At 42.0% G+C, this 25556-nt stretch overlaps 2 protein-coding genes across 3 annotated transcripts in view; both read right to left on the reverse strand.

Annotated features, from left to right (window-relative positions):
- Positions 1-4640, reverse strand: part of lrp3 (low density lipoprotein receptor-related protein 3) — a 32159-nt gene extending 27519 nt beyond the window's left edge. For both annotated transcript variants that reach the window (XM_015953939.3, XM_015953938.3), the window contains exon 1: positions 4310-4640. In XM_015953939.3, the coding sequence (XP_015809425.3) occupies positions 4310-4376 (67 nt within the window). In that variant the 5' untranslated portion in view covers positions 4377-4640. The remainder of the gene's footprint in view (positions 1-4309) is intronic.
- Positions 4641-12088: 7448 nt separating this feature from the next.
- LOC107381990 (gastrula zinc finger protein XlCGF57.1) lies at positions 12089-25275 on the reverse strand. The gene is made up of 2 exons (XM_070554728.1): positions 24970-25275; positions 12089-14327 (listed from the first exon to the last, which is right to left on the reverse strand). The coding sequence occupies exons 1-2, from the start codon at positions 25070-25072 to the stop codon at positions 12730-12732; spliced, it is 1701 nt and encodes a 566-aa protein (XP_070410829.1). The 5' UTR covers positions 25073-25275; the 3' UTR covers positions 12089-12729.
- Positions 25276-25556: the final 281 nt, after the last annotated feature.

The raw sequence follows: 25556 nt of genomic DNA on the forward strand, positions 1-25556 counted from the left end.
GCGGCTCCGGGTCAGGGGGTTTAAGGTTTTTGGAGTCTGCCTGATCAATCTCGGTGGCTGCCTGGTGGGATCTGAGTCCCTGGGCTCTGTTGGGTACCCGGCGGGGCTGGTCGCCCCTGGGTCCGGGGTCGCTGGGTTCCGGGCTCAGCCGGCTTGGGGTTCGGTGGCTGTGAGCGGGCCTGTGGGCTTGCCGCTGATATCTCCCGGCACTCTGCCGGCTGCTGGTTGTGACCTCCCGGGGCAATCCTCTGCTCCTCTCGAGGGGGGCTGGGGCTTTTCTTGTTACAGTCTCCCTGGGGTCCCTGCGCTCTAGGACAGCTCCTGGATCTCTGGGACTTGGAGCTCTCTTCATCTCCTACACATCTTTAGGAGTGTGAGGGGCCTTCTCTGTGGCCCCTCACACTCTTTATTGGATGCTCCTATAGAGAAACCTTACATGTACAAGCGCGTGTACACACACAGGTGCTCACATGGTGCCCTAATAAGTATGGACTTGGGCATTTTCAACACGTCTTAAGACTATGGTAGGCACTAAATGCACTGTGATTTATTATTGTGTGATTGTTCAGTAAAACAATGTTGATTATATATTTCCTCATCAGGTTGACGTAGTGATAGTTTGCTCCTGTTGTATTGTTGTGTGTCCCCTTCTTTTTTTTTTGTTTGTTTTTCTCTTTCTGCAGGTCTAGAAGCAGACTCTTGTTCATCATTGATTGTTTATTTTTGTGGACCCCCCCCCCCCCCCCTCCTCCTCCTTTTGTTTCTTCCTTGCTCTTTCACCTCTGTCTCCGTGTCTGGTCGGAATTACAAAGCATTCAAAAAACAATAACAGTAAAGTTTTAAGTATCAGGTGTGACATTAAAGCAGAAGCTTTGATGCTCCACCTGAGAGTAAATCTGTAAGGCTTGTTACCAGCATTCAGATATTAATTCTGTTCACAGACAGATAGGACACGGAAAAACAAAAAGACAAAATGCTAGCTGTTACCGTTCATTCAAATAATTTATGCTAAGCTAAAGCTAAAAAATTCTTCCAGATAAGGAGAATGACTGGACTGGTAACAAAATACTTTTCCCCACTTATCTAACTCTGGGGAATACAACAACAGACTACATTACACTTAAAGTGGCTTGGCCCTTTGTTTAAAAATGGTGGTGGTAACCAGTGTTGGGAACGTTACTTTAAAAAAGTAATTAGTTATAGTTACTGATTACTTTGTCAAAAAAGTAACTCAGTTACTAACTGAGTTACAAGATCATAAAAGTAACTAATTACCAACAAAAGTAACTACTTAGTTACTTTTTTCATTAAAGAATGCAAGAATTACTACAATAGTAAAATATAAATGACTAATGACTGAACATAATCAAATGTATCTCCAAATGGTTTATATAAACCTGAATAATTTAAACAAATAAGCACGTAACAGGAGGAACTACTAATAGGAACATTAAACGTATCTAGACTACTAAAAGGTCACTGTGTGATATTTAACAAGAACCCAATCAGCTAACATTTAAAATTGCAAATAGAAACACCTGTAAAGGTTCCCGAGCCTTTAAATGGTATCTCGGTCTAGTTAAATTACAGAAATAAATGTAATTTTGCACAGTATTCTAATTTTTCCAGCTTCACATAATTGTGTGCTTTTAGTAGCATTTCTGTTGCTGGGAATAGCTACTGGAGAGTTCCGTTGTTTACCAACAAGACGACATCCCTTCAAAATAAGAGCACCACTAGCTGACGCTGCCGATGGTACCGGGGTCGACCCTTCAGACGGGCTTTGACGTGCTGTGACCGCTGCTTCAACCAGCTCCAGTACACATCCGAGGTCCTAGGACCTGGCATTTCCTGATCTACCTGGGAGACTCCACAGGGTACGTACACGGCAAAATAGCTGCTCATGTCATCAGCTTCCGAAGCCTCATGGTCCGTAGTCATAACAACCAGATACGCTCCGTCAGCCTAAAGATCCTGAACAAAACACACACACACGCACCAACACAACATCCAAATCCATTTTCATCCATCACAGAGTTAGTCCTGGTAGATTGTTAAGAATTTATAATTAAGAAATTAAAGATTCTTAAACGATCCCAACTCTCTCTCTCTTTTCTTGTCTCAAAGTCAATACAGAGTGTTTAATTAAACTCCCTGATGATAAAAACAGCCCATCTTCTGATTATAAAACTAGATCTACTTACAGTGTATTAAAATACAACTCTAGATCGTTACATCACTCTATTTCACTACACTATTCATCACGTCTTCCTCGTTCTTCACAGCTGTGATGCGCTTAAAAATCTACCTCTTTAGCTCCTGATCAGCTGATGACAGCTTCAACACACCGCGCTGCTTAATGCACGCATTTCCTTATCAGTAACAGAAACTATTGTTTTGTTAAAAGAAGACGTAATTAATTAGTTTGCTCGTTACAGAAAGACATATTTTTTATTAACGCGGTTATTTTAAACTGAGTTATTCCCGTCATTGCTTTGCTGTGTCTACAGAATGCAGTGACTGAGACCGTGAGGGTCTCCGCCCACCCGGCCAATCATCATCGTGTTTGTAAGTGCGTTACCGACACCTCTCTCTCCCTGGCTGCAGCTGAAGTGTGGCGGTCAGAAAGCCTCACACTGTTGCTCAACGTTCGACAAGCACATAGTAACGCACAACCTTCCGTCCCCAGTAACGGTAACAGCGTTGCAACGGCGGGAAAAGTATTTAATTAGATTATTTCGTTACCTATAAAAGAACGCCGTTAGAAACGCCGTTATACTTAAACGGCGTTACTCCCAACACTGGTGGTAACGTAATGGTCTGGGGCTGCTTCAGGACTACTTGTTCTTGTTCTGATCATGATGATGTAAAACACAAACAAACACACACACAAGGATGCTCTCTAAAAGCAGAGGCAGAACATTGACTCAACTCTTCACCAGTGATTACTCATCTCTGGCACGTTCTACAGTGCCTGTCTGGGTTCTGCTGAGTATGTATGTGGGTCGTTCAGACTTTCCTGATTTATCAGTAAAGTCAGCATGAAGCAGGAGAGTGGGGGTGGGGCATCATTAAAGACTAAGAGATGGATATCGACAACCAAGCCATGTCCAGCCTAATACACACAAAATAGAATAGATGGAAGTAATGCAGCAGTGATTCAGACTGGGCTAAGAAGTGTTGATTTGGGAACATAAAAAACAATCACAGCATATCAACACAAACAGCTCATACCCAGTCATCAGCAAGACGATGGAGGGTTCATGGTTTGGGCCACGTACAGTCAGAGTCAACCTGCTGTATGAAATTTTTCTAAATTAGGGAACCTTAAACTTGGAGGTTGATAAGTTAAGTGACTTTTAAATTCAGTTAAAGTTGACAGGTGAAAGTATTTTAACTGAAGAACATTTCGCAGTTTCCTATGGGTGAAATATAGGACACTCTTCCATTTCCACCAGGCAACAACAAAGACGTCCCTGAAGGCTCGTCTGGTACATCCACCTTATTTAGGTGTAATCAGCGTGCTTTTGCAGTCAGTCAGTGATGTGACGTGCTCCTTTTGCCCCTGCCTTCTTGTGTCTCCTCTCCCCTTGTTAAGTGTTCATTTGACTCACCTGCCCCTGTTACCCTACTCTCTTGTTTCACTGACTGCCCTCACCCTCTGTTTATGCTTGCCTGTGTCAGATCTTCATCCTATCTTCCCATTATGTCATCCTACCTCCCATTATTCTAATAAAGCAGTTATTTTTACTTGCCACTCAGCTTCCTGTGCCAGCTCTCCTGCGTTTGGGTCCCAACCAAACAAAACTTCATGACATGGGTTCTCTTTTTAGTTTTTGTATGAAAGACGGAAGAACAAAAACACAGCACCCCATTAAGTCCCTGTGGCCTCAACAGTCTTCTACTTTGCGCTCGTGCCAATAAGGTGCGGTGTATGATAACAGCGAGGAGGGGGAGGGGGTAGAGGAGCTGCAGAGGAGGCTGTGATGTAATGCTGATAGCAGCATCACATTAGTGACAGAGCATCCATGTTTTTACGCGAACCCTGATCACTTTACCACTACAAATCAATGCCACCGCAGGTCTCTGCAGAGTGACTGACACTCTTCCATTTCCACCAGGTCACAACAAAGACATCCCTGAAGGCTCGTCTTGTACATCCACCTTATTCAGGTGTAATCAGCGCACATTCGCAGTCAGTCAGTGATGTGATTACAACGCTGCAAATCCAAACACCTCACCACCTTTATAATAATCCAGTAGTTTCTGACAAAGAGCAGCTATAGGTGGATGCATTGTTGTTTCTCACCTGCACAGAACGGAGCGCAGCGCAACCACAACAGTCCGACCAACAGCGGCAGCAGCAGCAGCACCATGGTCCGCCCAGGACCCCGCTCCTGCACGGACGCGACTTTCACGGTTCGCTCCACATGTGTACCGGTCAGCTCCGGTAGCCTGCGAACACAAGCGGCTCCGCGCTGGGAGAATGCATTGTGTTCTGCTGCAGGGCCAGCAGAGACGCCAAGGTCAGGGTAGACACAGCAAATCAGAACTTCCGGTTTGTGCCTTCAAAATAAAGGTGGATTACTATGGGGAAACGGGCTTTCAGTCACAGCCCATATAATTTTTGAATGTTGTGTTTGAGTGTATAACTTGTGTCATCTGCTAAAAACATTCAATCATCTTGGAATACAATAAATAGTGCGCTAATGTGAAGACTTGAAAATAAAAAAAAAACAACAAACAAAACCCCACCACCTGTTTGTAACATGATTATTTTTTATCGTTGAAAAAAATCAACACAAGGTTAAATCATTTTTATTTTAAAAGGAACAAAGAATCAGATATTCACCCTCTTTTTGATACCATCTATTTGTGACGTTTTTTGTTTGTCTGGCCTAATTTTGGAGGAACTGGGCAGCTTTCTTTAAGCACCCCTAGTGTCTGTTTGTAGAACCAAAAGCAAAATCGCTGTTCTCTTTTTAACCCTTTATAGGGCCACGTCAATATTTAGACACTTCCACTCGCACCATATGATGTTGTTGTCTTTTCACAAACTCTTAGAATTACGGGATTTCACCCAACCAGTCATTAGAGATCAAGCTACACACTTTGGCACCATTCCACCAATCAGCGCCAAATATGGGTGTGTCTGCATGAACCAGAAAACAGCTTGGTCTCCTCTTGTGTTGTATATATGTCGATGGTTTATGGTTAGATCTCTAAAACCAACATTTAGAAACCCTCACATCACAAAGATGACTAATGGTGCTAAATAAGGATATATACACTCAACAAAAATATAAACGCAACAACTTTGTTTCTGCTCCGATTTTTCATGAGATGGACTTGAAGATCTAAAATTCATTCCAGATACACAATATTATCATTTCTCTCAAACATTGTTCACAAATCAGTCAAAATGTGTGATAGTGAGCACTTCTGCTTTGCTGAGATAATCCATCCCACCTCACAGGTGTGCCACATCAAGATGCTGATCTGACATCATGAGTTGTGCACAGGTGTACCTTATACTGCCCACAATAAAAGGCCACCCTGGAATGTGCAGTTTTGTCTCACAGCAAAATGCCACAGATGCCACAAGCATTGAGGGAGCGTGCAATTGGCATGCTGACAGCAGGAATGTCAACCAGATCTGTTGCTCGTGCATTGAATGTTCATTTCCCCAACATAAGTCGTCTCCAAAGGCATTTCAGAGAATATGGCAATACATCCAACCGGCCTCACAACCACAGACGACGTGTAACCACACTAGCCCAGGACCTCTGCATCCAGCAGGTTCAACTCCAAGGTCGTCTGAGACCAGCCACTCAGACAGCTGCTGAAACAATTGGTTTGCATAACCAAACAATTTCTGCACAAACTGTCAGAACCTGTCTCAGGGAAGCTCAACTGCATGCTCATCATCCTCATCAGGGTCTTGACCTGACTCCAGCTCGTCGCCGTAACAGACTTGAGTGGGCAAATGCTCACATTCAGTGGTGTCTGGCATGTTGGATAGGTGTTCTCTTCACGGATGAATCTAGGGTTACATTGTTCAAGGCAGATGGCAGGCAGCGTGTGTGGTGTCGTGTGAGTGAGCGCTTTGCTGATGTCAATGTTGTGGATCGAGTGGCCCATGGTGGTGGTGGGGTTATGGTATGGGCAGGCATCTGTTATGGATGAAGAACACTGGTGCATTTTATTGATGGCATTTTGAATGCACAGAGATACCGTGATGAGATACTGAGGCCCATTGTTTTTGCCGTACATCCATGAACATCATCTCATGTTTCAGCAAGAGTAAGCTGAAAATGTCCCAGTTCTTGCATGGCCAGCATACTCACCGGACATGTCACCCATTGAGCATGTTTGGGATGTGCTTGATCGGCTTATACGACAGCGTGTACCAGTTCCCACTAATATCTAACGACTTCGCACAGCCATTGAAGAGGAGTGGACCAACATTCCGCAGGATACAATTGACAATCTGACAAACTCTATGCGAAAAAGATGTGTTGCACTGCATGAGGCAAATGGTGGTCACACCAGATACTGACCGGTTCTGAGTCCCCAGACCCCCAATATAGCAAAAAAAAAACTGCACATTCCAGGGTGGCCTTTTATTGTGGGCAGTCATGATGTCAGATCAGCATCTTGATGTGGCACACATGTGAGGTGGGATGGATTATCTCAGCAAAGCACAGGTGCTCACCATTACACATTTAGACTGATTTGTGAACAATGCTTGAGAGAAATGGTAGTATTGTGTATCTGGAATGAATTTTAGATCTTTAAGTCCATCTCATGAAAAATCGGAGCAAAAACAAAGGTGTGGCGTTTATTTTTGTTGAGTGTATGTTGTAAATGTAAACTCTATAAAGTTGGTAAAATCATAGCATGAAAATCAAAGCTGCCATATTTGAACATACTCCCTAAACAAGTAAAATAAATTATGTATATTTTTGGGTAAAATCTATTGTTTTTTTTTAAACACAATCTTAATCATGGTAACAGTAAAAATGACACACACAAACAAACAAACACACACACACACACACACACCTAACGGATTATCAGGAACACCTGTTCAACTTCTCCTTAATGCAATTATCTAATCAACCAATCACATGGCCGTTGCATCAATGCATTTAGGGGTGTGGTCCTGGTCAAGACAATCTCCTGAACTCCAAACTGAATGTCAGAATGGGAAAGTAAGGTGATTTAAGCTATTTTGAGCGTGGCATGGTTGTTGGTGCCAGACAGGCCGGTCTGAGTATTTCACAATCTGCTCAGTTACTGGGATTTTCACCCACAACCATTTCTAGGAGTTACAAAGAATGGTGTGAAAAGGGAGACCTGGAGAGGTGTGGTTGGGAGGAACGGGCCCCCCTGATCTGAATTTGAGCAGTGTTTTGTTATTGGACTTCTGTGCTAGTCATGGATTGTCCATAATGAACACCATGTTAGGACATAAAGGTGTCCATATGTGCTCTTGGCACCAGGCTACTTTGTTGTTGTTTCATCTAACCCACGGCTGCATGTCTTGGACACTCAAGTGAAGAGAGGGGTGGAGCTGTCAACTAACCACTCTGATGGTGGGGTAGGATGCCAGTCAGACCAGGCAGGCCATACGTATAGTGAGGGTCTGCTGGGAACGTCTTGCAGAGTCTCCTGTCAGAAGGAGCTTCAACTCCCACCTCCGACAGAACTTCCAAAATGTTCCGGGGGAGGCGGGGGACATTGAGTCTGAATGGACCCTGTTCTGTGCCTCCATTGTTGAGGCAGCCGACTGGAGCTGTGGCCACAGGATCGTCTGTGCCTGTCGTGCCGGCAACCCCCAAACCCACTGGTGGACACCGGCGGTTAGGGATGCTGTCAAGCTGAAGAAAGATTCCTCTCAGGTCTTTTGTCCCCGTCTCATGACCCCGGTCTTCCTTTAGGTCTCCTCCCAGTTGGATGTCCTCGGAAAACCTCATCAGGGAGGCGTCCCAGAGGCATCCTGACCAGATGCCTGAACCACATCAACTGGCTCCTCTTGACGTGAAGGAGCAGCAGGTTTACTCCGAGCCCCTCCTGGATGACCGAGCTTCTCACCCTATCTCTAAGGGAGAGCCCAGCCACCCTGCAGAGAAAACTCATTTTCGCCGCTTGTATCCGCAATCTCGTTTTTTGGTCACTACCCAAAGCTTGTGACCATAGGTGAGGGTAGGAAAGTAGACTGGTAAATCGAGATCTTCGCTTTCAGCTCAGCTCTCTCTTCACTATCAGACCGGTACAACATGCATTATTGCAGATACAGCACAAATCTTCCTATTGAACTCACGCTCCATCTTTAGTCTATATTTGATCAGAAATGGTATCTACTGTTCAAAAACTTTCAAAAATATTATACAGAAATATGTTTGTATAAAAAATGCTATATTATTTAATATTTGTGATCAATTCTGTACTATTCTATAGTGATATGTTTTAAAATTAGCTAGATTATTATAAAGTCTTAGTCATCTATATTATTAAAAAATAATGTTTGTTTAACTTATTCAGGTTTTTTATTTTGAGATTTCTTTTACAAGAACAGGGCCAACGTCCATATTTGATCACTTTATTTCTCTGATTTTCGGCATTTAAATAAATATTTTGAAATTTGTAGCAACAGAAAACACTGGTTATATACCACAATAACACCCTGGGATTGAATTTTAAAATTTTAACTACTTCAATGAGTGCCCTATAAAGGGTTAACACTTTAATCTAACATCTGAAATGTCCCCCCAGCCTTTGTGTGGGTAGCCTTTTATCAACCCAGTAAGGGTCATTTTAGCACATACTGGCTCAAGAAAATATTAAGAAATTGCTAAATCTTCTTTTAAACATAAACATTATTCTACTCTATCATCTTCCATTTCCCTTCACTCATATTCCTCTTTTTTGTTCCCATGTTTCCCCCATGTGGTCAGAAGGTATGCTGTTAAATCTACATCGTTTCTATTAACTAAACATATGTCTGCACATTTTCCCCAAGTACATTTTTTACAAATAACATCAAAATGCTTATGATTACAAAAAGCACCACTGGGATTCGAACCCGGGATCACCTATTTTACTAGACAGGCACTGTGACCAACTAAGGTGCTCGACACACCGGAGGCGACAAACGACCGCGATCAATGAAATTTGTCGCTGTCGCTTTTATTACCTGACACACGGGAGACAACCTGTGGCAGCGGCAAAGCCTTCGACACGTTCTGTTCCATGGCGAAATTGAAACTTCCGTTGTTTTGTTTGGCTGTGTCAGGTTGGAGGGAATTAAGGTTATTTAAGTGGTTCCTCAGAGTAACCTTTGACCCACCTCGTGTGGACTGACCAATGAGGAGAGGGTCTTAACTTGAGGCCATCTCTTCATTGGTCAATCAGCATGAAACTGACTCTCAGCCGCTCTCAGCTGGCGTTCAAAGTCATAGGCAGCGAAGCGTCTCTGTGCAGCGCAAAAGCCCGGGTGGACAGTTTGTTTAATATAGGGTGACCATATTTCCATTTCCAAAAAAGAGGACAGGGGATCTGTGCCTATGACGTCACACTATGGCAACGCCACACAAACAACGGTGGGACCCATTTTTTTTGTAAGAACTAAATTAATATCAGATTCTGCCAATAAAAGGGCTCTAAAACAATTCTTATGTAAATATTTTGCATATTTAATGCAAAATCTCATTTTTCTGCTTTAGTGCTGCAACAAGGTTTTGTTAAAAAGAAATTATTATACCTTTTGTTATGCTACAGCATCGGTAAGCTTCCTGTGCACAGATTATTAAGGATGCTTGTTTCAGCTGTGAGATTAGACGATAGGATCAATGAAAAAATAAGTTGTCACACGCTCCATGGAAACTTTCAGAGAATCCACAAATAGTGGCTTTGAAATGGTTTAGTTACTTTTTGCAAGTTTAGAAAAGAAGCAGATGAGACAGCATGTCTGATAAGTTAGTTTTTCATCTGATAATATTAGAACAATTGCCCAGTTGCCAAAGCCCTTCAACTGCACGATCCCGACCAGGGGTTAGAGTGTTCAGGGTGTCCCAATTCTCAAGTGTGGAAGCTGATGACACCCCTTTTGCGCCCTTGATCTGCACTTCACCAAAGTCTGCATCGATGCGTATTTGGGTGAAGTGTATTACCCACAATCCATTGCTGCGGGAAAACAGGCTCAAGTTCCTTTTCTAAAAATATGTATTTTCTAATGAAAGTAGTTCATTTTAGGATGATTAGTTGACGCTCTAGAACTTTTAGACAAAGCAGCAATCAATGTAAAAATACACTGAAGAAAAATATAAATGCATCATTTTTGCTTTTGCACCCATTTTTCATGAGCTGAACTCAAACAGCAGACATTTTTTCTACATGCACAAAACACCGATGACTCTCAAATATTGTTCTGAAATCTGTCTACGTGTGTTGGTGAGAACTTTTCCTTTACCAAGATAATCCATCCCACCTCACAGCTGTGGCATATCAAGGGGCTTATTAGACAACATAAATTACAGGTGTGCCTTAGACAGCCCACAATAAAAGGACACCCTGACATGTGCAGTTTGATCACACAGCGCAATGCCACAGATGTCACACTTTGAGGGAGCATGCAATTGACATGCTGACTGCAGGAAAGTCTACCAGAGCTGTTGCCTGTGAAATGAACTGACTGGTTTTCTGCCCCACGCCCATAAAGCAAAACTGTGCACGTCAGGTTGGCCTTTTATTGTGGGCAGTCTAAGGCTGTTGTTGAAAGTAGGGGGAGAGGCAGTTGGACCGGGAGTGGAGGGGAGCACCAGAGAACCAGCTGATGAGAGGTTGCTCGGCTGGAAATCCACCAGTTGAGGATCGCTGGAAAAAACTTTTGCAATTATTGGACTTTAACAGAGGAGTTATTGATAGGTTTCTCAAGATGAAAGATCAACATTAAAGAACTGAACCACACAGGTGAGTTTCGCATTATATGTTATGTTATGTTTGCTTGTCTTTGTTAATTTGTGGCTCATTTAACATACACGTGTGCATGTGAATAAGCTACTGTTTGCGCGCATGCTCGTTTGCTAAAGTGCTGTTAAGCTGTTGTGGCCCACCTAACTTATCATGCCAGAAACATCACCGTATATACAGGTGCTGATCATAAAATTAGAATATCATTACAAAGTTGATTTATTTCAGTAATTAAATTCAACAGCTGAAACTTGTATATTAGACTCTTTCGTTACACAAAGAGTGATAAATTGTAAATGTTCATTTCTTTAATTTTGATCATTAAATAGATATTAATTTTGATTATATTAATTTTGATTATTATAACTGACAACTAATGAAACTTATGAAATAATAAAAAAAATTTGAAAATTATTATCCGGGATCCATTAACTGACCGAGCAGACTAGGCTCCCTATGGCTAACAGACCATGTTGATTGACCAGGAGCTTGCCAAACTGCAAAAGCTGAAAGAGTTGAACCATGCAGGTAAATTATTTTGTGTTACAAGCATGCGCGTACACACACACATAGCCTTTCCACTGGATGTGTAAGCAGAGCGTAACGTAATTTACCCATGAGCTCCCTTCACACCGGGAAACTTTCAGACACGATATGACAGCGAAAGCGTTCCATGCAGTAGGTCCCACAAGGTCATGAAATCACAAGAAAATTGCAGAATGAATTACCGTATATAAATATGCCACACAAACCGCTTGGAAGTAAAAAGGAGAGTAATGTCTTTGAAGGCAAAGCAAAGAAAGCATGAACTACACAAAGAGCTAAAACCAATGAACATCCGTGCAGCCTGCACTCGGAGGCTGTGGTAGTGTTGTTTACTACAGTTGTAATTCTGCTTTCAAGCAGTAGGGGCAGAGGTGGGAAAAGTTACTGTAAGCCGTTTTTAAAAAGTTAAGATTCTTCAATGAATTGGGGGTATTTCATATCAATATCACTTCAACAGAATCCTTTCAGATTGTAGTCATTAAGGGATCAAACATTGTACTGACTTGACAACTAATACAGTTTTAGGTACATTTTGATTAACTTTAAGAATTGGACATGAATTTCAACATAAAAGATCAAAAGTTACCCGTTTAATTACAGATTCACTAGGATAAATACAATAAAGTTGATCTCTCATCTAATAGAATATTTACTAAGAAACCACAATGTAACCATTGAAACATTACACGTGTGTGTGTGTGTGTGTGTGTGTGTGTGTGCGCGCGTGCGTGTGTGTGTGTGTGCGTGCGTGCGTGCGTGTGTGTGTGTGTGTGTGTGTGTGTCTGCTCGGTCTTCTTAATCCCCAGTGAGTCGTGGTGGACGGCTGCTTATACTGAGCCAGGATTCTCTGGAGGTTTCTTCCTGTTAAAAGGGAGTTTTCCTCTCCACTGTCGCTGCATGCTTGCTTAGTATGAGGATTTCTGTAAAGTCACTGACACTTGTCAGTGACTTGATGCAATTTGCTGGGTTCCTTATATAGGAAACTTTTTTCTGATTGGCTTAATGAATTGACCTGTATTGGAATGTTTACTGTGGGAAGTGTCTTGAGACGACTCTTGTCGTGATTTGGCGCTATATAAACTTGAACTGATAAAGAAAAAAGCTGAGATATATATACACACATTTAACCAAATAAAACCACAGACGTTAGTGACAACACATTTCCACACTACTATTGAACAACAAACTGTGGAATTGTCTGTTTCTAATTTATGTGATTTCTATTTGATTTCTTGGTGTTGTCTTGATTTTTACAGCTAAACAGTTTTTTTCTTGGTTGGAATCATGTGCTGCCTTGTTTTCTGTGTGGGTTATCATGTGTTTATTTAAACTTGTTTTGTAACCAAAACTGTGTCCACAATCATCACAGCAAAATGGTTTCTCCCCAGTGTGGATTCTCATGTGTCTGTTTAAATTTGTTTTACGGCTAAATTTTCTCCCACAAACGTCACAATCGAAGGGTGTGAGTCTTGTGTGGATTCCCATGTGTCTGTTCAAAGTTGACAGATCACCAAATCTTCGCCCACAAACACCACAATCAACATGTTTTGGTTCTGAATGAATTCTAACATGATGCTTTAATTGTGTCTTTAGGCTAAAGCTTTCACCACAAATACCACAACCAAATGGTTTCTGTCCTGTGTGGATTCGCATGTGAGCATTTAAAAGTGTCTTTCGGCTAAATTTTTTCAGACAAACATCACACCCAAATGGTTTCTGTCCTGTGTGGATTCTCAAGTGTGTGTCTAAAGTTGATTTAAGGCTAAAACTTTGTCCACAAAAATCACATTGAAAGGGTTTCTGTCCCGTGTGGACTCTCATGTGCCGTTTTAAATTTGTCTTTTGGCTAAATCTTTGTTCACAAACATCACAACCAAATGGTTTTTGTCCCGTGTGGATTCCCATGTGTTTTTTTAAATGCGTCTTTTGACTAAACCTTCTTCCACAGACATCACAACAAAAAGGCTTCTGTCCTGTGTGTGTTCTCATGTGTGTGTTTATAGTGGATTGATGGCTAAAGCTTTGCCCACACACTGCACACTCAAACAGTTTCTCCCCTGTGTGTGTTCTCATGTGCGCCTTCAAATGTGTCTTTTTCCTAAAACTCAGTTCACAAACATCACAACCAAACGGTTTCTCTCCAGTGTGGATTCGCACATGATTGTCTAAACTTTCTTTCCTGTTGAACCTTTTACCACAGTCATCGCAATGAAAGGATTTCAGTTTTGTCTGTTTTTTCTCACATGACTCTATATTTTTCTTTGCCTTAAAACCTTTCTTATTATAGATTAAAGATGTGTTGGTGGTGGTTACACCAGACTCTGAAACCCCTCTCTCTTTCCGGTCTTTGTCAAGGTTTTCAGCTTTTAGAGCAGAATCTGAAAAACATTTCAGCTGAGAGTCAGAATCTTTCCCATCACCATCGTTATCATCAGCCTCACTAACATCACTCTTTGAATCGCTGGAATCATCTACAGAATTTAGATAAGTTTCTGCTTCTACACAGTCCTCGTCACTGACTTTTACTTTGATCTGTTCAGTAGAGCTGCTGATTAGAATATCTCCATCTTCCACTAGGTGCTGATGAAGGTTTGGGAGTTCCTCTTCATTCTCACTCTTCAATGTAATTAAAGTGAATGAATGCCCAGTGTCACCAGTCTCCTTCAAACTGAGCTGCTCATCCTCCAGACTGGTTAACTGTTCTTCCTCTTCCTTCTTTATGATGAAGAGCTCTTGTTCCAGCCGGTCTACCTCAGGACTCCATTCTTCTGGAGCTTCTTCTTTAATCAGCTTTAGCTGATCAACATCTGAGGAAACAACAATATATGCACATTAAAGGAAACGTAACTGTTTAAGGTTCCGGGACATTTGGGACTCGACACTCAATATAGGATAGCACCAAGACTATTAGGCACTACAGCAAGCTGATAAACAGTTTTATCAGAGCCCAGCTGAACGTGGGTCTAAGCTTAACTAAATTTCTTTGGACATTTATTCACTGAAATATCTTGTACAGACAACATGGCTTAATTTTCCCAGTAGCTCCTCATCAACCTTTGTTGCCTTATTATCGGATACTCGTGAGGCTCGTAAATCTTATATCTGATCATCCACCAAACATATATTTTTACACACACACAGAGAGAGAGAGAGAGAGAGAGAGAGAGAGAGAGAGAGAGAGAGAGAGAGAGAGAGAGAGAGAGAGAGAGAGAGAGAGAGAGAGAGAGAGAGAGAGAGAGAGAGAGAGAGAGAGAGAGAGAGAGAGAGAGAGAGAGAGAGAGAGAGAGAGAGAGAGAGAGAGAGAGAGAGAGAGAGAGAGAGAGAGACTGAGAGAGAGAGAGAGAGAGAGAGAGAGAGAGACTGAGAGAGAGAGAGAGAGAGAGACTGAGAGAGACTGACCAGATGTTGATGGCATAACGAAGGAGTTTACACCCTGAACCACTCATGGGACACAGTAATCAGCGGAAAAGGCACGGGAGCTTATTTGTCTGTGTGATGATCTCAGAAACAATGACAAATTCTTGCTTTGCAAAGTAAAGTAAATAATACATTTATTTAGTCTGGCTTGCCAGGCTAGGGTCACTCTGCATCCGAATGCTGCGTATTTGCCTAAGGTCATCCCGCTCAAATACGGTTCCATGACCATAGAGCTTTCAGGCTTCAATCGTCCTTTTGCCTCTGAGGAGCAGAGGAGGCTGTTGAGGTGGTTTGGGCATCTGGTCAGGATGCCTCCTGGACGCCTCCCCGGGGAGGTGTTTCGGGCATGTCCTGCCGGCAGAAGGCCCCCGGGTCGACCCAGGACACGTTGGAGAGGTTACATCTCCAATCTGGTCCGGGAACGCCTTGGGGTCCTGCCGGAGGAGCTGGTGGACAAGGCCGGGGAGAGGACGGCCTGGAGCTCCCTAATTGGGATGCTGCCCCCGCGACCCGGACCCGGATAAGCGGAGGAAGACGACGACGACAGTTTGTGCGTTGCAGGCTTATATAGGTCGCTCTCTGAGTAACCGAAAAACAGACGAACTGTTTGTGTGTTCCTCTCCATGGGAAAAGCTTTGTTGAAGCAAAGGCATTCTCGTTGGATTGTGGATGTAATTTCCCTGTGTTACAGTGTCAATGGCTCCCAGCTGCCCTTAGGGGTGAGGGTACACTCTTAGAGATGTGGCTGCTTCTTTGGCGCTGTTTAAAGGTGTTTCAGTTGGTGACATTTGCTCAGTTGCAAGCTGGGCTACACCCCACACTTTTGTGAGGTTTTACCATTTGGATGTTTGGCTCCTTCGGTGCCCCATGCAGTTCTTTCTGCTGGGTCTGACTTGCCATCTTAGATTGCAACCTCGGCCCAGGTTTGATAGCTGCTCATGGGGCATTTTGATAAGTCCCATAGTAACTTCGTTGTACCGAGTGATTCCACTGAAAGGGAGCGTTAGTGGTTATATGTGTAGCGTTAGGAAGCTTATAATGGTCTGCCCTTAACAGCTGCCCCTTCACACAGTAACATCGCCAAGGTCGGACGCTTGGTTCAGTATGTTTACATTCCAGGAGAAGAGACAGAAGAAGAGAAGAAGAACGCTTTTCATTGATTAATCAAAGTACTTTATTTGTGATAAGCTAATCAAAGCATTTGTTGATCATTAATAATCAGGTGAATGATCTGTGAAATAAAGATGTCATGAGTTATGTGTTTAATGAATAAACAGGACTGCACCAGACACACTGATATACATTACCATGGAAACGCATGACACATTATTCTCAACCAATCAGAACTTTCGTCTGTCGTAGAGAGAATCTGGGATGTTTACTTAAGTTGTCCAATCCAGTTTACTAAGATTGGTAAACAATTAGGAGATATAAAAGAAGGCAACGCCATTTTATATTCAGTTCCACATTGACATCAGCTCTGTTCGATCCGAGCTCCAAAGGAGTTACATCATACTCTCAACATTGTTTTCAACCAGCTCTCAATCCATCACCGCAAAGAGGAGTACAGGCTGGCCATCTGTATTTCCTGTTTTAAGCTGAGAACTGTCAAGCTGGAAGTTTCCGTCGTTTGTACCAACGAGACAACGTTCCTTCAAAATAAGAGTGAACTTGCTGACGCCTGCCGACTACTACCGGAGTTATCCTCAGACGGGCGTTGTGTGCTGTGACCGCTGTTTCAACCAGCTCCAGTACCTCTGAAGGTCCGAGGACCTGGCAATTCCTGATCTACACGGGAGACTCCATATACGGTACGTGGTCACGGCAAAAATGGCGGCTCATGTCATCAGCTTCTGAAGCCTCGTGGTAGCCTAGTCATAACAAACCAGATTCGCTACTCAGCCTAGAGATTCTGAACAAAACACACACACACACACCAACACGAAACATCCAAATCCATATGCATTCATCATTGAGATAGTCCTGGTAGATTGTAAGAATTAATAATTATAGAAATTAAAGATTCTTAAACGATCCCAACTCTCTCTCGTTTCTTGTCTCTCAGTCAATACAAAGTGTTTAAGTAAACTCCCTGATGATAAAAACAACCACTTCTGATAACCTAATTAAAGTGCATAAATATACAAAATCAGATAATTAAATTATCTAATTACAGTGTATAAATATACATCTTCAAATCACTACATATGCATAACCTGTTTCTGATGGAGAGGAAGGATGTACAATGCAGGGCTGCCCTATTTCACAGCCCAGCTCGGTGAAGAGCGGCTATTGAACTGAAAAATGCCGGTGACGCTGTTGCTTATAAGTGGAGGGCGGAGCCTCCACACAGCATCACACAGATTTGCCTTTACAGGCGTGATTAGATATGTCTTCAGCCAGGCTACATGAGGGCGTGATCAGATGTCCCGTAGTACCTTTGTTGTACCTCGTTCCGCTCCTTCAAGGAACAGTGGTTATATGCATAACCTAACGTTTTCATGTATCCTTACTGCAAATAGATTCTTTAAAAACTTAAAATTCAACCTATAACCTTCAGTCTAGCGCCCTCTTCAGCTAAAAATTATTCTACACAAATTTACAACAGCAGTTTGAAATCTGTCTCGACCAATGGGGGAAAGGTTCCATGCAACGTAACCAGGTACCATGTAAGGTGTCACAGCTCTGTGGCTGTGGGTTATAAAAGCATCGTGGTCTCGGCCACGCCTTATAGCAGTTTGGACTTGGATTAGCCGCAAGTGAGTGTTCATGCTGTAGTTTAGCAGTTGTTCAGCGTTAGCATTGAGTCAGGGTTCCAGCAAAGCTTCTAGTATTGTAATTATTTAGTTCTAGTAGCTTGCTTGTTAGATTTTGTAGTTAAACATGTTTTTACAAGTGACTTTTTCACCAACTTGATGGAGTTTGAACCGGGTTATGCTGGTTTGAAGGGCCTTTCACAAATCAGTCCAAGCCGTTACAGCAATTAGCCGGATGCCGCCGACTGCTGCTTCCCCAAAACTGAGATTTTGGGCTCAATCTGAGGTAAGTAAGCTAATTACTTTTAACAGCTTCTAAAGACATGGACGTGGTTCATGTAATTTAGCTAATATTAGTCAACACTGCCACAGGCTCGGAGCGAGTGTTGTGTGTGAGATAATGTCACAGACGGGTTTGGGTTGAGTTTTTGTGCCAGTTAATGTCAGCGCTGATGCTGAGCAGGAGGGACTGGACACTGAGGAATACCTCCTCCTGTAGCAGAGCTGACCCAGTTCTGAACTGGTGCCGAGTCCAGTTCTCATTAGAACATGTTCATGTCTCATTCTGGACACTGAGTTAGCTCTGAGAACAGTCAGATCACTCACCAGCCATGTTATAAAGCACATATATTAGACAGTTTGTTTTATACATGATCTAAGTTACTAAACTTCCACAACAATGTGATGATATTATTTTTTCAAGCTAAATGTGCTGTCGTCTGACAGCACATTTAGCTGATGATGTAGTCTTTCACCAGCGTGCACCGGTCCAGGCTCTTACCATCAGTCTTTCTGTACCTACTAATTTTAATATTATGTAATTATTTGTGCTTATTGTTACACACGTGTGTATCTTATCATGGGTCTTAAAAAGAACTATAAATATATTTGCTGTTTCTTTATCTTTTACATAGCCTCCAAGCTCAAAGCTCCCAGCAGCAGTGTGTCTGTGACACTGGGACCATGATGGGAATTCCACCCAGAGCAGCTTCTTCTGTTTTCTTTCTACATCTCATCATTAGTCTGACTGATCACCACTGCGGGGCACCTGACCTGACATCTCCTGTCATCTGGCTATGACGGCATGAGTACGACCTCACACACTCGTGACCTATCAGCTCATCTCACAGTATAAATAATCTGATAGCCATGGCTCCCTCTTTTTTTTTTTTTAATTGAAACATACATTTTTATTTTCTACAGATCTCTGGAAATCTCTCTCCACAACAACCCAAAATCCTGTTCCTGGAAAGCCTTCAGCCATCCTTCGATGACTGAGAACCTCCATCCAGCTCTGTCTCCTGTCTGCCTACAATTATTATAATAAATATTGTGTTTGACAAGTTCTTTGTGCTGCCAAATGTCTCATTTTGATTCCAGTTTGTATATTTTAATGGATATTTATAAATTAAATGTATTGAAATATCATTACTTTGTTGCACGTTTAACTAGCTCTAATGTGATGAATTAAATTAGCACCTCACTGTTAAAAGCTCATTTTAATTTCAAGTCTTTATATATATTTATGGGCATGAACAAAAACAGGAAATATATTAATTGAGACTTGTTTAATTAATATAACAAATAACTGTTTAGAGGAGGAAGGCATCATTCATAATTCTTCTGGAAGCTCCTGACAACAGCACCAGAGGAAACCCAGCTGCTGACACCAGAGGATCACCTACGACCAAGAGAACAGCTGGCATCAGTAAATAAATAATGAAATCGGGGCAATTTTAGTGGGCTGTTTGTGATTGTGTAACCTAAATGAACACATTAAAGAATAATTTTCTCATGGGATATTTTTATAACTTTCTCTGCATCAGACCGTAACTTTAGCAGAAGGTAGGTGGCCGTGTCCTAAAGAGCTGCTATCCAGCACATTTCAATTGTTTCCCTGCTTTAACATGTTAGATTAGCTGCTCAGCAGCTCAGCAATTTGTGGCTGATTAAAATCAGGTGTGTTGAAGCCAAGCCCCCATAATTCGGGTCTGGATATGAAGCAAATCAGGAAGTGAAATAAATTGCAGTTCCACCCTCATCCACTAGGGGCTGGTGTCAGAAGCAAGCAAGTCCTCATTGACTCCCATGTTAAAAATACCAACTTCACAGCAGAAATAAACATGTTTACAGCCTGGTACCAGAACATGTTTTAGGTTTAATAGATCTAGTTTACACTCATGACAACTCTGAGGAGGGTGAATGTTTTTGTCACACTTCTGTTTAAGTGTATTAAATGCCTAAAATTCTGAATAATTAATGAGCATCAGACCCACATGACTGCAGAGCTAGCTCCGGGGAAAGGCCTCAGTCTGAAAACTGTTCCGCGATTTTCAGTCTCTCAACTTGGACCATTAGTTGTGCCGTTTGTGCATTCTTTTTGGATATTTTTTGTGCAATTGTTGGACAAAATGACTTGCAGGGGTATAAATTGCACTAATAGAGCGTCCAAGGAGTCTCCACTTCATTTTTTTCTGTAAGTAAAATTATATTTATGTATTTTAGGTCACTGCCGAGCTGAGCTTAGATTTTAACATGCACTGTTTAACCATGAAATTTAAATGTAATAGGGTAAACCCAGTGCATTTAACATAATGCTGCACTTTAGAAAATGGGTTGAAATATAACATGTTGGTGGAGCTGGGTTCCGACTATCGGTATGGACTCCCTCCCTTCAGCGGCAGTTCGGCGCATCTCAGATCGCAGTGGCGCCTGTCTGCTGAGCGGCTGCCGGCTTGTGGAGCTCTCGGGAGACCGCTGTGTTCCACCCGGTTTTACCCAGCAGTCAGCCCGGCGCATTTCTGACTCAGAAGCTCCGGTGTTGTGCACAATTAATTCCGGCTGTAGCTAGGTAGCTACCTCCATTAGCTTAGCTCCCACCTCCACGTTAGCTTTGGGTTAGCTTGTAGCTGCATCGCTTCAGTTCGACGGGTGTCATCATCTGATCCCAGCCTTACAGCCCCACTCTCAGCTCCACCTCTTTTCCCTTCTATGGAATTGTCTGGGTGTGACAAGATGTGTGACCCAGTCAAAATGGGGGAGGTGGCCACCTCCCATTTCAGATTAAAAACTTGTAATACGAGTCTATGGACAGGAATTGTCCAGTATAAATATGCCGATGGTTGAAGCTGATAAACCTCTAAAATATGATGGATAACAGCTCTCTAGGGCTGTGGAGCTGAACCCTGCAGCTAATCTAATGCTATGGCTTACAGCTACCTACCATTCATAGCTAGTAGGGCTGAAACGATTCCTCGAGTACCTCAAATAATTTGAGTACAAAAAATCCTCGAGTCAAATTCTCTGCCTCGAGGATTCGTTTAATTCATATTTAATTAATTCATGGCTTTGCAATCGCCCGGGGTCATGTTTCTCCCGGACCGCAATAAGTGACGCACATGCCCACTGGGCTGAATCAATGCACACACGAGTAGCGAATGTAACTTAACTTTCTCTTAAGCCATGGCGGACAATTTGAACCCCGGTGGAGTGCGAAAAAGACAGGAAATGTCAAAGGTGTGGGACCATTTTTCACGTCGTAAGGTGGAAAACGTAGTCCGGTGTAAAAACTGTAAAATGGATTTAGCCTACCACAACACCACATCCTCGATGCTGCAGCACCTGTAAATGTCACTTCTGCAAGCGGACTCGGAGCCTCCACAAGATAATGCATTTTAGCCTGTATTTCTATATATTCTGCAGACACTGCGACTTTTTCGTTTGTAGCACTCAGTTTCAGCTCACACCGTACATCTGGTAGCAACACGTCAGACTTAAAATGTGCTAAAAAATAGCAGTTTTTACACAATATGTCGGACTTTTTATTGTGTTGTTATTGATATTTGTTTTCCCTCGGGATTGCTGCAGGAGGACGCGGGTATTTATGAGAGTGGTGGAGGAAAACGAAAGAAAGTAAATAAATGTTTTGTGATCAGTATAATTTGACAAAACCACGACAAACATGCTTTCGACAATCCTTGTTAGTGTGAGACAAAAAGTGTAGAAATTAAAACGAACGTGTTAATAGGGAAACAGCCGGCGAGCTGTTTGCGCCGTGAGCGGTTCTGGTTCTGTTTGGGCTGCAGCCGCTCGCAGCGCTACTTCAACAGTTATCCTCCTAGTTTTTGTCTGGCTTGCAGGCTAGCAGATTCTCGCACGAGGGGAAAATCGGCTCAGGTTGTATACTTATTTTTTGCACACGCATTTGTTTACTGTGAAGTAAAGTTGAAGTGCTGAAGTTATGCAAACTAATTTTGAATAAAACTTGAAGAATAACTAGCAATTGCTTGCTCATTTTAAGAGGTCTTTCATAATTATAACATGCTATTTGATATAATGGTTTACAAACACAAAAGGGTAATTTATTAGAGTACTCGATTAATCGAAAAAAAAGATTCGATAGAGTACTCGATTACAAAAATATTCGATAGCTGCAGCCCTAATAGCTAGTTCTGCTGGGTCAGTTCCGGGGGTTCCAGGCAACTCTCAAGTTCAAAACAATAAGGTTCAGGTCCACTTGTCTCCTCCAAATAGACTTGGTCCCTTTCGTTTCAATTGTCTGGGTAAGGAGGGGGAGAAACGTCCTCCACTTCTAATGACTGCTCAGAGTGAAAGGAGCTAGCATAGTTTCGTTACCCATCCGCCTTCGTCACTGTCGCAGCTCCGTACTCTCAGTCCGCCAGGCAACGCCTACTAACGTTGCATTTTTCAAAATTGATATGTGGGTGGAGAAGGACTCTGAGGCAGGGTTGACGACCCCTAAGATGTGGAGCACAAACACCACCACACATGGCAAGCTTATCTCTTCAGGCGGCTTTTGTGTGACTTTCAGTTTATTCTTCATCACCCTCTCCTAATTCAGCTCTTTCTACCAGCGCTGCATTCAAACGTGAACGTGAGTCCGCTCTGTGTCGTTAATCATTTTTACCGGGCTGACTCCGACACGTGCCGGTGAACCAACCCACCTTCATGTTGCTAGTGTTCCACCGGGTGGTGATGTTAGCCCCAGGCTCCGGTTAGCTTCCAGCTAAAAGGCTACAGCACTCTCCTCCCAGTCCCACCCTGCTAAAGAGGGCCTGGAAAAGTTCCCCCACACATCAAAGTGATTTTTCATTTATGAGCGTTTATAACCTTGTTAATCAGGATAGTTGATTTGCTGTTGCACATAAACTGTCAGTCAGAAGCTCTGCTAGCCGGTTATCTTTTAGAGGAGCTTGTTCAATTTGTTAGCTTGTTATCAGAATCATAGTTGCAGTTTCATCATCTGAGCTGCTTTTTAAGATCTAGGTAAACTTGTTCAATTTGGGGTTAAAACCAAACGCTTTCACATATTTTCCATGTAGTTTTTTGCCAGTTCCTCTTCTGAAAGGTAGACAATTGTTTTTCTCTTTCCCTCAGAAAATCTTAATATTCTCCTAGTTTGGCCCAGCACAGTTCACTTCCCAATTACAGCAACAGCCTTATATCATAACCACATAAGTGGAGAAAATGTTCAGTAGCAATGAGAGAATTTGGTGTTGCATTTAAGTGATGTTAACTATTATTTATCATTTAAACTTTTCAGATTTTTTTTATTTATTTAAAAACCCTGGTAACGGATGTTTTTCTGTATTTGGAGCAACAGAAAAAGTTTTATGGTGGTCACTGAGAAACTGCATGCATGCAGTTTGTTGTTTTGCTGCTAGTACAGTAGCAGGTGCAGCTGCATATTTTTTCAATAAAAATGTTATGTTGTAATGGAATTCATGCACTAGTTTTTGTTTGCTTTGAACCCTGAGCAGACGTCACACGCCAGACGACATCAACACTGCATACTTTAGTATTTGTTCATTTATCGCAAGTAATATCGATATCGCAATATTAAGCACTGTTATAGAATATCGCAGGTTTTCCTAATATCGTGCAGCCCTAGTTTTACGTGATGTTTACTTGTTGCTATGAGTAATAAGACAGAAAAAGCCACGCCAAAATAAGTTCAGGAAGCCCACTAAGAATTGTAATAAAAGCATTTAAAATAAATACCATACACAGTTGAGTAAACGTTAGTTTAAGTACCTGATATGAAGTGGTCGCTGCACAAGCGAAAACCTTTACTCCCGGGATCCCACAGTTTCATTTTAGGCCGGCCACTAGCGCGTTTCATTGCGATGATCCAACGTTTGCGGCATCCGCGTCTGTTCTGCATCCTGGGGCACAACAGGAATCTACCATATTTCCCGTTTGACTGAGTTTTCTGACAGTAACAAATAGCCCAGCTGCGGCCTTCTGCCTGCCAAGATGGCGCAGCTTCGATTTGAACTGTTGCATGCCGGGAGAAGTGACGTCAACTCCCGGAGCTCTATAGGTGAAATTCTGGCAATATGATACATATCACGATACAGGGGAGACAATACTATGTATCACAATATATTGCCATACATTCAGTCAGACGTTATTAGCATATATTTTAACAAATTTATTGTAGGAATATTCACTAAACAGTCCAAACTGATACTTAACATGTTTAACATGAGGTATCTGAACCATAATAGAGGGATTTACATTTCAATGGTGGAAACAAAATCCATTGTGCACTGCTGCCAACTAGCTGTCAGCATGTGAATTGAACCAAAAGAAAAAAAATACACAAATGTTTGCATGTAAATTCTTCCAAAAATTAGAAAAACAGATTTTGAATATCGATATAAAATTACTGTAAAAAATATCAAGGTATATTGCCATATCAATATTTTCTTACATCCCCAAGTAGTGTGCAACCATATTGGTTATACTTGTTAGCTAACAAGACAAAACAAATGAATTTTTTTTAATAGAGGGCAAATTTATAACTTTTCCACGTGAACAAAATCTAGAATTTTTATTTGTACTTTAACAAAAGAGTTACTGAAAAGTTTGTCAGATAAAAGATCAACATTTGAGTTGAAAAAAAATTAACACTGGTGAGTGACCCTGTTTTTTGTAATGTCTTGTATAAAATATGGTTGTATTATTGAATTAAATTCATACAAAAATATTGCAGTTCCGTTTTGGTAATTCTGATCAAAGTCAGGTTGTTTGCATCACAGAAGAAATCAATTACTGCTGATAGCTGTCCCCCATGCAAAAGGTTATTGTTAATATTATTAAGTTAATATGCTGAGTCCTAAGGGAGGGTGCTGTGACAAGACTCATTCATTCTTTCACCTGTAAGTAATGCTACCAGACATCTGAAAACTACATACATTTAAATGGTAACTACCGTTATCATCAAGCTTGATAAGAATAAAAACATACAAACCTGGTAGCAGCTGAGTATTGGAGTTGACCGCAGAATGCAGGATTATGTTTAGTTGCCCATTTTCTTTTAAACACGACGGTTCTTGTTCGTCATCTGCAGCCATTGTTTCCAAAAGGCTTCTCTGTTAGCTTCCGCCCATTAAAGTGTTCCTGTAACAGTTACCGAGCTGCTACAAAAGAGTATAAACCAACAATAAAGCATTAATGTTACAAGACGTTAAAAAATCGCTTCAAAATGAAGGAGATAAGTCGGACCACGGGTTTCCTTTACGACACTTCAGGTGCTGTAAAAGCCATAGACATAATAGACGCACCCCACGTGGCGGCGCTGACGAGCGGTGGCGCCGCCATCTTGAATCGGTCGAGCCTCCCCCTCTCTGACAGGAGCATTGAAGTGTCAGCATGTTAAATCAACCATAACTCCTTGAATTCTGAACCGATTTTGATGCGTTTTTTTTCTCTGCAAACTTCACATACGTAGCTCTGATACAGGCCACATGTTTTAGCGTTTGTAATCATGGTGGGTTTGCTGTGGGTACATTTGTGACTTTTGTCCAGTGTATAGTCCTAAAATGTATAGAATAAAAG

Source organism: Nothobranchius furzeri, chromosome 9 (genome assembly GCF_043380555.1).
Source record: "Nothobranchius furzeri strain GRZ-AD chromosome 9, NfurGRZ-RIMD1, whole genome shotgun sequence".
Taxonomy (NCBI): domain Eukaryota; kingdom Metazoa; phylum Chordata; class Actinopteri; order Cyprinodontiformes; family Nothobranchiidae; genus Nothobranchius; species Nothobranchius furzeri.

Excerpts from the sequence above, each read along its gene's own strand:
- LOC107381990 (XM_070554728.1), bottom strand. The coding sequence starts at position 25,072 with ATGGCTGCAGATGACGAACAAGAACCGTCGTGTTTAAAAGAAAATGGG. Across the intron at positions 14,328-24,969 it reads CAATACTCAGCTGCTACCAG|ATGTTGATCAGCTAAAGCTG; the intron begins GTTTGTATGTTT and ends TTGTTTCCTCAG.